The 14,731-nt window shown below is 36.3% G+C and overlaps 1 protein-coding gene across 1 annotated transcript in view; it reads right to left on the bottom strand.

The window, feature by feature from the left end:
• PDK3 (pyruvate dehydrogenase kinase 3) overlaps positions 1–14,731 on the bottom strand; it is a 53,253-nt gene that overhangs the window by 4,579 nt on the left and 33,943 nt on the right. Inside the window, exons 4-9 of the mRNA XM_082751799.1 lie at positions 10,701–10,885; positions 8,882–8,971; positions 5,146–5,223; positions 3,560–3,636; positions 2,658–2,759; positions 2,335–2,445 (exon numbers count right to left, since the gene is read on the bottom strand). Coding sequence (XP_082607925.1) covers positions 2,335–2,445; positions 2,658–2,759; positions 3,560–3,636; positions 5,146–5,223; positions 8,882–8,971; positions 10,701–10,885 — 643 coding nt within the window. The remainder of the gene's footprint in view (positions 1–2,334; positions 2,446–2,657; positions 2,760–3,559; positions 3,637–5,145; positions 5,224–8,881; positions 8,972–10,700; positions 10,886–14,731) is intronic.

Below are 14,731 nucleotides of genomic sequence, written 5' to 3'. Positions count from 1 at the left end.
AAGCCCTCTCTTACACTCCAAGTCCATAAACGTTTCATAAACGAGACGGGGGGATCATACAACAAGGGGAGGGATAGTCAGAGCAGAAAAATACATCTATTTACACTGCACTGCAATTTAGTTTATGAGTATTACCTAAGTCAAGAATGACATGTGAACACAGACCTACCTTCTAGAGCATAATTCTTAAGTGGTTTGGTCTTTGGCACTAAGCAATAAAGAAACCTTCCCTCTGCATAGACTCTGAAGATGACTCATTCACGTGAAACCTTTCTGCTGAGAGATTATTTTTAGACTGACATACAAAGTATGGAATAATTGTTTTTATAACTGGATCTGAACCACAATACATGTCAAGCCTAACTGTGAAAGCCCTTTTTTTCCTTAGTGGAAAGGTATGCCACAGACTTGCAGTTCTTGATTTTTATTTATTTTTCCCCCTATCTGAACCCCACACATAAAAGCTTAACAATTCACAATGTTCAGTCATACAGGTAGGTCCAATTCACAGAGCAAAAGCTGCCAGGCTCACAAGAGAGGACACTTTGCAGGTCTGACTACAGTGACATACAGACTGAAAAGAAAAAAAAAAGCCTGAGGATGGGGCAGAGCAGAAGAAAACTAAGTATAAATGCCACCGAATCAAAGTAAGCTGTCTGGAAGATTAGGAAATAAATACAGGAATGTATTGCTAAAGATGAATAGAAAAAATGAATATAGTGTAAATCTTAAGCTGAACATTTTACAATCAGAGTCACAAAGGCAGAGACATTTTAATAGTGAATACAACTGGCAATCAAGGTACAAGTTTATAGTAAGGACAAGTTTCAAGAAATCTTTGTAGGCTCCTACAGTAAATTGCTGATCAAAACTGAGACAGAACAAAGGCAGATTATCAATCAAGAAAGATTCCACCATTCTTGATTTTAAGAAAGAAGTTCATATTTGAATTAAGGCCTGTTCCTTATCACTGCACTTATCAGAAAGATTTTTAAAAATTTTATGAAAGGCATGGTATCATTTGAAGCATTTTACCAAGATATATCATAGAATGAGGAACCTTGAAGAATTAATAGCAAGTCAATGTAGATACAAAACTGGGCTCCATACATACCATGGTGACATCAAGCACTGGTGAAAACAATGCAATACACTTACACACCATGATGCTATAATCTGTGGTCTAAGACAGTACCACAAAGGTTCTACTTATAGCCTAAAAAGAAATGTGTTGCCTCTGAACCACTCTGATTTGGTTTCAACCTTCAATTCACTGTTAATTGTTTTATATCAGAATCACACATAGTCATACACCCTCTGGCACCACATTATGTTAGCTGCCTGAAGGCACTTCAACCACAGAAGTACACAAAAAAAAAAAAATCAACACTCAAGAACATGATAAATGAGAAACAGGAAAAGGAAACCTCCCAGATAACACTTTTTCTTGACATTCTTGAAGATAAAGGGCTGCATGAAAAACAAAACCAACCAAAAAATTAGAAAAAATACAAAACAAAAATAAGAACAGATAAAAACATAGTATCAGTATTAACCTACTTGTTGAAAGCCAAAGGTAACAGAGGGAACAGCAGCCGTACAATTTTTATCAGAATGACCAATTTAAATTATTAGTAAACTGTTTTATTATTTTTTTACTAATAATTTAAAGAATCATGCCCACTAAAAGAATAGACACAATCAGCACTGAAATAATTATTTTCTTAGAAGCTATGGGATTTTTTTGTTTGTTTGAAATCTGATCTCATTCGAGAGCAGCACATGAGATCTCCAACTGAACAACAATATACCAAATGTGATGATATCACATGCACATCAGGGATTTTTTTTTTTAAATGCATTTTCATGGTCCATAACTTGCACAAGAATCATTTTCAAAGTTCCATATATTGTGCATTACCAGGAGGGGTTTCTCAAGGGCTGTTGCTCAGAGCATGGCTCAGCTCTTCAATGCATTTCCTACAGTAAACTGAGATTAACAGTAATTTATGCATCAAGGAAGAGCTCTTTGGGTTATACACCTTCATGGTAATACAGCACTAAAAATCCTGTCCATTAACCTGTGAAAATATTGTGCTTATGCAGACATGCTTGTTTCCGAGAATATAATGTCAAGACAAAGAAAAACAATTTTCTGTTCCAAGGACTAAGTGGTGATAACAAGCCTCGTTTTCTCCTGATGTGTTTTACCTGTGTAGAATTGCTAACAATAAACTATTAATTCAATGGAAAATCTGATCCATTAAATTGCACTGAAAGGAAATTGACAGAGTAGTGCTCAGGGACATTTAATTATGTATTACAATTGCTTACCAAAGGCACAGCTCTCGTGGGCTCCAAACTAGGTCTGGGTGCTGTTGAGTACATGTAATTAAACAATCTGTCTATTTTCCTTAAAGGTACACCTCCACCTTGATCACTTATCTAAGGAATAAAAAGTTAGTTTTAAACATCATGTTCTGAAAAAAAATGCAAAACACATTGAAATTAACTAAATGACTTTAGAAATATTAATGAATATGAAACAAATATTAGAAGTCATGCAGTACTTAATTTGACTTTTCAAATTACAAGTCACATTATTCTAAGCCTAACAGTTAGTAAGTTGCACATGAACTTAATCTTTAGGCACTTACCTTAATAGATAGATCTTCTTTCCCCAGAGTGACTAAGGTTTTGATTGATGGATAGCCTTCTCTCTTACCTTCATGCAACTCTACAGTAGCTCTCATTGAATTCTGAAGTTAAAAGAAAAAAAGTCTTTAATTCTAACTTTACCATATGTGCTTTTTGTGAGTTTCCACTGGCAGTCCATCACACATTAACATAACTTATTGCTAGAATTTACTGGTTTCACACTGTTTCATGACTTGTACCAAAGCATAAACAAGCAGTATACTAATTCTCATCTGTTCTGCTCAAGAAGTGGTGTTACAAATAGCAAAAGAGGAAGATCTAAATGAACATACTTGACTAGTGCCAGCAATCAAAACCAAAATACCATTTTTTCCTAAAAATTCTCTGACCAAGTGTAATTTTTTTCTGGAATTCTATTCAATTGCACCACCTAGAGACCACCTGTCTGATTCCAAAGATACAGTAGCCCTCATGTTCTGTGTTCACTGTTGTTCCAGTGATTCACAAAACACAAAACCAAGACAAAGCATGCCATTTACATTATTCAGACATATGCACTGCTCTTAAGCAGAAGGCACATGCAATAATGAAGCAAGCTTGTAGAAACTGTAAGATAATACATCATCATTGCAAAGACTATTATGAGTTAGTTTAAATTAATCAGCTTCAAAAGGCCAAAAGGAGAAGAGGGAAAACTCAGATTTATTTATTTTTTTTAATTATATAAGGGCATAAGAGGATTGTGAACTTGATATTCATCAAAGCTTCAAACTCTTCACTGGGATAAAAATAAGAAAGGAAAACTGAAATAACACTTCAGAACTGTCACTGAAAAGAATCTCAATTTCAACAGTAACACAAGTTCACGAACCCTTTCCAAATATTAACAAGTACAACCTACCTTGAATAATTCAAATAACATATGAAACAAATGAGATGGTACGTAGACTACTTGAATAGGCTTGTTTGGAGCTTTAGCTGGAAAAAAAAAAAAGATTTTTTTTTTCAAACGGTATCTTGAAGCATTTTTACTTATAGGATTAACATGAAGCTATAGAAAAAGAGCAGTATGTATGCATGTTTTCGTTTTCCAAGTGCAAAATATGATCCATAAAAAAATCAGTTACTGCTAATCATCTAAATGATACATTCTAATGATTTTTAAAGACAATGTCAGCAGACTTTTAGATATAAAACTAGACTAAGAAGGGGTTATTCAGTACTAAACGTGGTATTTATGACAGCTTTCCCACTTGTGTAGGATTTTTTTTTTTCTAAACACATGCTATATTTAAACATTTGCTGGACAAGTCTTAAAAGTGAAAAAAAAAATCACTGTTTAAATATTCTAAAAAATAAACATTTTCCCTTAATTAAAGCATTGAAAATACATTTTGAAAGTCTGAGTACCATACATTTAAAATTATGTTTTGGAACAAGAAAATTATGATAACTTATTGCTTTGTTTACTGTGCTAGTGCTTCAACAGAGGTGTGTAGCATGGCACAGCTCTGGACACTGGTGCTAGCTGACTGGCAGGAATTAATATAGCTGCACTTAATATGTTCCAGGACAGTTTTCATGCTCAAGATGCAGTCATCCCTGAACATTCAATTATCTACTGACTTAAATTATACAGTCATAGCCTGTCAGACTCAGCAGCAGTTCACATTGAAGAGAAAGCTCTAAACCCATGCTTCTGAAGTTGCAGGTGGATATCAACATGAATGCACAGAGTCAAGTTCATCCTGTTTTGGCACAGAGGGCTGATGATAATACCAGATACTACTTTAACAGACAGATAGGAGGGTATGCAAAGTCTTCTAATTTCCAAAAGATCAGGTAAAAACCCTTTGGAAAAGGAGAAAATCCAAATAACGTTCTGCTTAATTAGTTGTAAGGCAACTTGCAGCCTTATTAATATTCATTTCGTTTGAGTCCATACTCCAATTCTCTTATACCTCACCAAATTCAAGGTTCTATTTTTTTCAAATTCAAAATTTTGAGTACTTTCTGTTTCTGAGACTTTTACAAATCCTTGCCTTCTGATGAAGTTTGGAAACATCTTCTGTTTGGACTGCTGTCCAAACTTTGTGAGAGGATTACTCAAGACTTTTTTTTCTTTTTTAACAGTAAAAAAAAAAGGGACTGAGAGTAGAATTTATGAGGGTATTTCAAAATGAAATAAGTTTGAGCTCCATTAAAAGATGAGGAGGCAGGCCTGTTTCTTTCCCAGCCACAAGGATTCTCAAATGCCTTTGTTTTCCTTAAAGTGCTAGTGAATTTAGCAGATAGCATTCTGTATAAATATCATTGTGATGAACTAAAATCCAGGTGTCTACAGGGACACATAAGGACAAGAAAAGTAGCTGCATATAGGACTGCAGAGTTCAAATTATAGCCTACAATTAATTACCAAAACTGTGAACCATGGATATTAGACATGCTTTTTCTTAATTACATCACTTAAATGAGTTTCACAATTACCATTGAATTCTTCAACTTCCAGATCAGGTGCCACCATATAGTATTGTTCACACAACATCTTAGCTGTTTCATAAGCATCTACAAAATGAGAGAACAGAACACCAACTTATGAAAAGCCAGCTAAAAAAGACTAGCAAAGTTTATCCCATATCTGAAGACTACAAGCAGAACGCTAATTTTAACCTGTTTGCCAGCATGAAACTGGTATCCATTCTAATCTCTTTTTATCTATAGATTCACTGCCAATTTGTCAAGAAAGAGCAAATTCTATTTAAAGCTCTGAAAAAAAAAAACAAAAAACAAACAAAAAAAAAAACACACAAAACAAAACATGAAATTACTAGAGGCAAGCTATTTTTCCATCTCTGCTCAGGGCTTAAAACGAGGAAGGATCTAAACCTAGGCAGACCACAATACCTATTTATTTATCATGTCCTATTCACAACTTAATACTTGTTCTCTCCTAATGAAACAAAGAAAATATGACATTGCAACCACAATTTATTTTTTTCAACCACGATACAGTTTACAACACTTGACTTTTCAATGTCATCTCAGGGAGAATCTGAAGTCTTTAAGATTACTGATTCTCTCCTACCGAACCACAACAGAGAGCTTACCCATAGTCCATATCAACCTTTACGTACTGACAAAATACAGCAAGAAAGTTGAAGTTATCTTTTGTTTGAAAAATTTTTAGTTTTTCTAAATATTTACTGGTATCTCCTTTGCAAAAACACCTCAGAAATAAGCAACACATGTTAGCCTAAGAAGGAACTACAAACTCAACTACATGCAACTACACTGTTTAAGTTACCTTAATGAAAATAGTTTAAAGTAATGATTTTTTTCCCCTCATAATTAGGGTTGGCTAGGAACAAGCACCTGAACAGACGGTGCAATCCTGTAGACAAAGAGAAATTTGCTGAGATACTGTAGCAGATCCATTTGATCCAGCCCTAGAAATTACCTTCTTCCTCCTGCTCGAAGTGATGCTACAAAAAATAAGTCACTGCCAAGACTCACAGCAATGCAACAAGCACAATGAAAGCAAAATCACTAGCCCCCAGAAAGGACTGCTTGTTTACCTTTAATTGTTCTACTTCAAGATGTGCTGCCTACAGATGTAATCTATATTTGTACCCTGTTAACTAGAAAGAATTTATACCAGTTATTCTGACATCTGCGAGGCTGGACGTATCAAACACAGGTGACACAGATGCTGCTTGAGCTTTAGTAAAATGGAGCTAATCGATGCTGGGAATGTTCTTGATCAAGTCCCCAGAACGTTTCAAAGTCATCTGTCCAACAGGAATCATCTGTATCAAGATAGCCAACTTCAAAGACCTCCTCTAAAAGAGCCCTGTCATTGGCACAATAAAACGTGCCCTAGTAAAAAAGACTAAAATCCTATTTAATATCCAAGCTCTGCAGGAAACCTCAGCCTGGGATGTGCATAACTTAGGGAAAAAATGCGGGAATATCTACACCTACACAAAATTGTAATATCTCAGAACTTCTGATGGCCCTGGGAATAATCCTGTTGTGCTTTAGCTAATAGGGGCATGAGGAGCACTGCCACAGTCTTGACTCAGTCATCAAAAGTTGAAGACAGGCATGCAGCTGTTACAACCATATGGTTGTCTACGTGGAGAAAAGATATATTAGCATGTTTCAAAGACTTTCCACATCAAAAGTGGATATCGGATGTGGATCAAAGTGGTAGAAGTCAGATTCCTTGTTGTAGAGAAAAACACCGAGGCCTCTGAAAAGCATACCAATAATAGGGTGGTAATAAATGAAAGAGACCTCAATATACAGATGTAGAGCAGACACAGCCACTATACAAAACTTAAGAGAATTAAGATTCTGAAAAAATTCTACCTAGCCTCCCTAAGCTGAACAAATATAAGACTCGCCCATTTTCACTAAGCAGCCACCCTTGCGATGAAGGGCAAGGCACTATCACTTCACGATCCAGTGAAGTATCCACTCATGAGGGAAAAAACAGTGTCAGAGTGCAGTCTCAAATTTACCCTTCTTCTCTGCCTTTGGCAGAAGCCTAGGACTTTTAGTTAAAAGAAACTGTGCCAAAAGGTTCAAGGCACACCTCATGTCATGGCTGGAGGTAAGCAGCAACAGGATTGAAGGATCTATCAGTACATCTGAAAACCCAGCTCAAGTAAAAAGCTGGGAATTGCTCTCAGCTCAAACAAATCTTACTGTAGGACAGTCAGTGGGATACCGAGACCTACCTCAGGCAGTTAGAGGCGCAACACTCGGTGAAGCTGCTTGAAGTAAGAAGTGGTTGTTTAAATCATTTCTTTCATGTTCAAAGATCTTACAGAGTTTGTAGCTGCCACATAGGGTGCCAACACCTTAACTCTAACAAATTGCTTCAAATACCACCTATGCACCAGAACATGTTGGAGCTAGCACAGGATACAGAATGTAAATTAACCACTCCATCACCTTGAAGATGGCCTCACTTACACTGACTATGGGCAGGCTCTGCCTTTAAGAACATTTGGTTTATTTGAAACAACACTGGATACTGTTTATGATGTCCTCATTTTGTTAAAGGATATTTCACTAGATACAGATGATGATTTCAGCCACTAGCTTGAAAACTGGACTGAGCACTTTCTGATGCTGCACACTCCTCTGTTCACAGCAGACAGCAGCTATGAATTTCATGATCAAAACAGATCCGAAGATTGCTATTAGAAGGAACATTTAAATAAATAAGCCTGTAACATACAATGTCAAGGTCAAAGAGTAGTAAGATCAATCAACAGAAAATAGAGCTGCTGAAAAAAGCCACCTTGGAGCCAAAGAGCTAGAAGCCAAGAAGCCCTGCTAACAGTAAAAAGCATCTACATTACAAAGCAAGCTATTGTGCAAGCCAAATTCTAACAAAGTTTTCCCTTTCAGCTGAAAGCTGACAAAAAGCGAAGGCGAAAACCACATTCTTCCTCTTTTGTAACTGCATAAATAGCAACGAAGGGGAGAAGGAAGAATCAACTCCTACAGCAAAAGCTGTATTTGTAAATACACCCAGAGTGTGAACCTTCAATAAGCCAGTTCTTGAAGGGGACAGCATCGCCTCATGCATATTTACTAACATTCAGAAAGCTTATAAGCATAACAACCAGCAAACAAAACACCACATGAGACTATGACAGATCATTCAGGTACAGCCATCACATACACGTCTTCTGTACAAGAGAGAATAGGCTGTGATGTGGTAAGATACACAAGGTTAATAATTGGAATATCCATATATAGCTGAGGACATTTTACTTAAACGCCTTACTAAATAAATCAGAAAATGGCACGTACATGTATTCTCAAATTTCTTTAGTACTGGTATTAAGGAAAAACAGTAGTACCTTAGAACCTGTTCCTAAATATTTTTAGGGAAAAAGGCACCTTATGTTTTAATAAAACATTTAGGCATTTAATCTGTTATTTGTCTCCCTAGTTCTACTAACAGATCAGAAGTTTCAACATTCTTAACTACAAAGACATTAGAAATTCTGAATAAGCCATGGCTTTATTGTAAGCAACTGCAGAGCTTCTATTTCTTGGTGTTTCTTTTTCTTTCGGTTACTGTTTTAAGTGTATTGAATCAATAAAAATCACCTTCAGTCTTAGGAATCTGAATAATACATTTATGTATATTCTAAATTGTGAATTTTTTAATCAACAAAAAATATGAACCCGGTCTCCTTACCTTTAACCACCTCTGCCACATTACAATTAGGGTCAATACTTCCAATATGTTTGGGGTGAGCTGGATTAATGTCTCCTCCAAAAAGAAGTGCTAAAAGGAAAAACAAATGGCAGTGACTCGTCTGTTTCACTTGAGGCAGCACAGAAAGTTTAAATCTGGTAATATCTTGACCTTACTGAATAGCACGTCATTTTTACAAAATTTTTAAAAAATTTTTGCAAATTGTCAGAATCCTTGTTTAGGAAAACTCTCGGCTGTATGCTCTCCACTCTGTCTTTTGCACAGGGTCTGGCACTCACCAGATCCTTCACTGAGATTTTAGCTCTCAAAGATGCAGAAAGATTTCACACTTCTTTTTTTCAGAAGTGATTTTCTGCTGCTTTAGCACTTAAGCAGGTAAGAAACAGAGGCAGTATGAGGTAAGCAAAAGACGGAATACGAAAGCTTTATCTATTCCAGTAATGATGAGCTAATACATTGGCACACTGCACATTGCAGAACCACACAGGAGACTGTGCCAATAATGAAACAAAGTGCAAGCTATATAACCTGTTTCCAAACTCTACTTTTCAATTGTCTTTCTCAGTGCTTCAAGATTAATTTTTAGCATCACAGATAGATCACTAACATTGGTTATCACAGGGAACTTCTACTAAATTAAGCATCTACAAGCTTTTTAAAAAGTTTCAACCACAGGACAGTGTATTTCAGTTCAATAAAGTAAATTTATACTTCAGAACTAATGCATGTGATGCTCACACTTGGCCTCGAAATTCTATTACGATGAAGCTTTTATTACTGTTGTAACTCTTACAACTCTAAGAGAGCCTTTAAACTGTTTATTCATCATTTGTCTGCCCAGTTACAAGAATAAACTCTATTTATTTCACTGCATGCTTTGGCACATGAAAGCTACTTGTACACAGACAGCATGGCATTTGCTAGTCTCATAAAAGGTTATTGGAAAGACACACAACTTGTAAAACACCTTAGTGCATTACTGCACTTTTGCTCCCCATTACCTGTAGTGCACCCATATTCTAATAGCCCACAAAAGCAGAATACTGGGCAGACAATGAAGCTTTAGTGCTAAAAGGTACAAGATACACTAAGAGATCAAGATTGATCTTAACTTTACATAGATCACTTTCTGCATGGCTGCACAGAACGGTTACTAGGAGCTGTGCAAGTAACTCCTTTCATTCTGTAATATGAATATGAAAAGGTTTATTAGTAACACCATAAAGCAATGACATAGAACTCAATGGCAGAGAATGACTAATTCAAGTATTTATTCTTAAATAGAAAATAGGGAGTAGAGGGAGACAAGGATTATAATTTAAACCTTTAGTTAGAAGTACTCAACTAGTATTAGTTAAAAAGGCAAGGAAGTCTAGATAACTTGCTGAAAAATTAAGCAAAAAGACACACACAGTATTCTTGCATCCTCACATTTGATTATGAAATAAATGCCAACTCTACAACCTATGCTGGGAGAATTCTGAGCAGAAAAATACGGCTACTCCACTGTCTAAAAATACTTCATGTAACACTATGCAAGCTGTCTCTGCCAACAAGATTAAAAAGTGACAGCCACGCTAACAAAGCCTGACAATTCTGGAAGAAAGCATACTGGTGGTTTGGATTCATTTCTGACAGCTGTGCAGTACCATATTAACCTGTTGCCAGTATGTTTTTACCATAATTAGCACAGAATATTAAGAATTAGTCATGAGTACTAAAAATACTACAACAAAGCTACAGTTTCTTCAGGTTTACAAGCAACAAGCTCTTGAAGATGAAATAAGCAATTACTTACTGTGTTGGTTAATAAGCATACGGAAAGAGATGCGGTTGGTGTAGAATCTATCTAGAAAATACTGGATGTTACTGCTAACAAATGGATCAAAGCCATATTTTTCCTTGTATTCAATCACCCCTTGAGCCATGGTTGGAACCACATCATTGTGTCTGTTCCTGACTTTAATTAAAACATCTAAAAAGCTAGAGGAAACAAAATTAAAAACAGATTGTTAAAGGTATAATTAAACTCAATCTCTCACTTTTGTTTTCAACTCTCCACACCATAACCATTTTATCTATTTGCCATCCCACCCAGTAAATAAAGAAGTCATACCTAAACAAGCTTATTTAAAGAGAAACATTAGGTCACAAGGGTCTGTGAAATATTTAAGGTCTCAATTTGAATCATTCCTTCCCGAAACATCCCTTTAGATTAAATCCCTTTGCTATTAACTGAGAACAAGATTCCCTTTTTATATGCACCACAGTAACTCTCATTCTCTGTAACTAACAGTAACTGGCAGACTGGAGAGGTAACTCAGAAAATAGCACCCTACTGCCCCCATAGAATTTCCTGACAAGTATTATAATTCATAATTTCTTCCCAAAATTCACTCTGTGCAGTGTAATTTTTGAATGCATTTCTTTACCTGACATCTATTCTGAAGTTTGAGTGCCGGGATAGGTAATTATCATCTGTGTGCCTTCTGTTCAGTTTCCTTTTTACACCACTGGATGGCAGAACACATACAACGGTGCTCTGACAGATATCTCTGTGGTAGGTTGGGCAGTTTTAGGATACCACTTCCTTTGTTTTTAACAAATACTTCTCTTGAATCAGCTTGGGGGATTTTTGTTTCTGCTGCCAAGGCAGCTCTACACTTATCTTAAAAGTGCTCATCCTGTTTATTCCACACGCAAAACTGTGCATACTTTAAATATTAATAATTATTAGCTTTTAAAAGCCTAGACATAGGAAAAAATCAGTGCTACTCAGTTCTGCTCTATTTTGTAATGTGATATGGATGTTAGTACTACAATGTTTACATGATCTTGTTAGAAAAAACACAGTGAAACACAGCTTTCAGAAGAAAACAAAGCTGGGAGTCTTGTTGGGCTATGCCTGCATCTGCAAATCTACAGACTTGGCTATGTAGTTGACTTTAAAAAAATATGTCAGATTTATACTGAAAAGAGATGTATTATTTGCACCAAAAGCGAAATATACACCAGCTAAGGAAGCAAAGAAGACTAAGATCACAAAAAGTAGAAGACTACCAGTTAGTCACCACATTTAAAGCACAAGCTTCCTTCCTGTTCATAACCAGTTAGCCAAGACAATCGTTTGATGGTAAAACATATGCTTAGCTAGTGATAAGCTTTTAAAATTATTTCTTCTACTGTACCTTGCCAGCTCCAAAGGAACGTAGGATTAATATTTAATACTCTTTCATCATCCTTGTTCTGATCACCACTTTTTGACCATATATTAACAAACAATTCAGTTGCCTTTCAACACTGTTTTGTTGCATATAAAAGGGGAAGTTTTAACTGCCTGAATCTCCCCGAAAATTTTCACAGTACAGACCAACTTGTTCCCTATTGCTTTCCAATCTTGCTGACTGCTTCAGATATTTTAATAAAGAATTTACAGATCATTTAAGTCTTGATTCTGTATGATTTGTAACCCTCTGAGATCTGGTATTAGCTTTCCAGACAAGACTACTGCCCAGCTATTTTATTCATGCTTTCTCTCTGTTTCAGGGCAACAAGACTGGCTTAAAACAGAGCTGAGAAGCAACACTTCCAATCATATCTGAAAGATAACAACTGACAGCACTCTCTACTAGCTGCTATTTGCAGACAGCTGTGCTTTTCATTTTTAAGTAGCTCCACTACCCACAATATATACAACATGATGCTTATGTGCTCCACGAGGGCACACTGTTCGCAGATATCCTGCTACTAAAGTGCTCAAATGCACCGAGCGTGCTGGAAGGGCAAACAAAGGTCTAGGCTGTTTACCTATTACAGACCAGCAAATCATAGCCGAAGCTTGGTGTGTGAATGCACACAGTAAAGGAATTCTTCGCTCTTACAACGATCTGACAGCCTCTTGTCCTATCTTCAAAGATAACTGAGTTCACTCAAGTGTTCCCATAAAGTAGAGGCTTTCAAGTGACCAAACATATCAAAGTATATATGCTAATTTCAAGGCAGTGGCACAGAAACCACAACACATTTCCTTCCACTCATTCCTTACCCACTCCCCATCCCGCACACACCTGAAAGGCATTTGAAGCTTTTGCTATACTGAAACCATAGGAAGCCACATAAAAAAAATCTTAAGTGGTCATGGGATTGACTGAGAAAAATCGATTGCAGAATAGCTCTGAAAGTTTTATTTAGCAATAAATCTTCAGAAAAATTCTGTTTTGCATTTGCACAACTACAATGAATAATGCTGTTGGTCTGACAGAAGAGCAATTACTAATATGAAGCTACTTCAGTCAAATAACTTCAGTGGCTTCTGTATTAACAAAACAATGTTTGTTACCACAGCTATTAAATAAATTAAGCCTATGCATTCCTGTGAAGGTAATTAATGAATGTCAACACACAAGTTATTTTTAAGTCCCTAATGGCAGTAATAGGCATTATTCTGTTTTGATTTATCAGGACAGTGCAAGAAAAGTAATTTTAAAAACTCAGTATAAAGACAAAAGGGAATTTTTGCTATGTCCATTTTATGGATAGCATTATCTGAAAGGTTGAAGAAAAACTGATGCATGTAGACTGTCAAAAATCCTCTTAAATAGGACATATGTGTGTATATACATACATGCACACAATATTCTTTGACTGACAGACTGTTCTTTTTTTAAAAAAAAAAAGTGCTAGCTACCTGGTAGTTGAAAACCACCATAAAGACAAACCAAGTTCGCACTCTGAAAAATTCCCCTAGTAGAACGTAACTATTTTCACAGTAAAAACACTAAGTGAAGTAGCATTTCACATTATTTTGAAGTAACAAAACACCATGTGCTTATTCCAATCTACTCCGATAGTTATTTCAAATTGCTAACAGAATTGCTATTCCAATCTTTGTGCTGCACAAGGAAAAGTTATTTTTTAATTACTAAATTTCATATTTGTGCATTATCTATAGACATATTCACAGTGTATTACTTCAGTTACTATTGAATCTGGAATACTTTCTCTGACACACTGCCACCACAGGGTGAGCAAGAAAAAAAATCCAAGAAACTCATGGGTACGGAATGTGGAGTGTTTGTTCTTTTCTTTTTTTTTTTCCCCCAATGTACAGATAAACACCACTTTTTACAAAACCTTCTGTTTTTGAAAAGCAACTTCTGCCTTTGCATGATCATCCGGATGCATACTGCCACCATGGGAAGTTCCAAACACTTCTGCCAGCTTACACACTCTACCAAATGTGAACACCTTATCTTAAAACTTCTGCAATCACATTGTTTGACAGATCTAAGGAAAGACTTCCTACCAGACCCCTCTGCACCTTGAGTAAAGATACTGTTATTATCAAAAATTCCCAAAAGGTCTGACAACATTGTAGCAAGTCTTCATCCAGTCCACTAACCAATAGAACGTGAAGAAACTGAAGCATTTCTGATCCTCTGTAGCACAGAAATACGTGGCAGAAAAATCCCTTTGATGCATTTTTCCCCATGTTCAAAAAAATTCATGGCTATGCATCTGTCCTCAAATTTATACGCTAAGGGCACAGGCAAGCTGGGCTACTCTGGGAAGCCACTACTCAGCGTTAGCATTGGTTTAGTCTGCACCTACTCATACCTGCTCACCCGCTGTATTACGTTGGCACTGCTCTCCTTGTGGGCCTCGGGGCACAACAGTTTAGGGATTGATGGGGCTGAAAGAGGGCTATTTTTCCACTAGATCAGTTTCCCAACTCATTTCACTGTATGGCTGAGCAGACAGCTATGCCAACACATGGATAACATCTACAATCCTGTACGTTGATATGAAAAAGGGGCCCTGAGCTCTGAG

Source organism: Aythya marila (assembly GCF_965140915.1).
Source record: "Aythya marila genome assembly, chromosome: 1".
Lineage (NCBI taxonomy): Eukaryota > Metazoa > Chordata > Aves > Anseriformes > Anatidae > Aythya > Aythya marila.
This window is presented reverse-complemented; position numbering and strand designations above follow the sequence as displayed.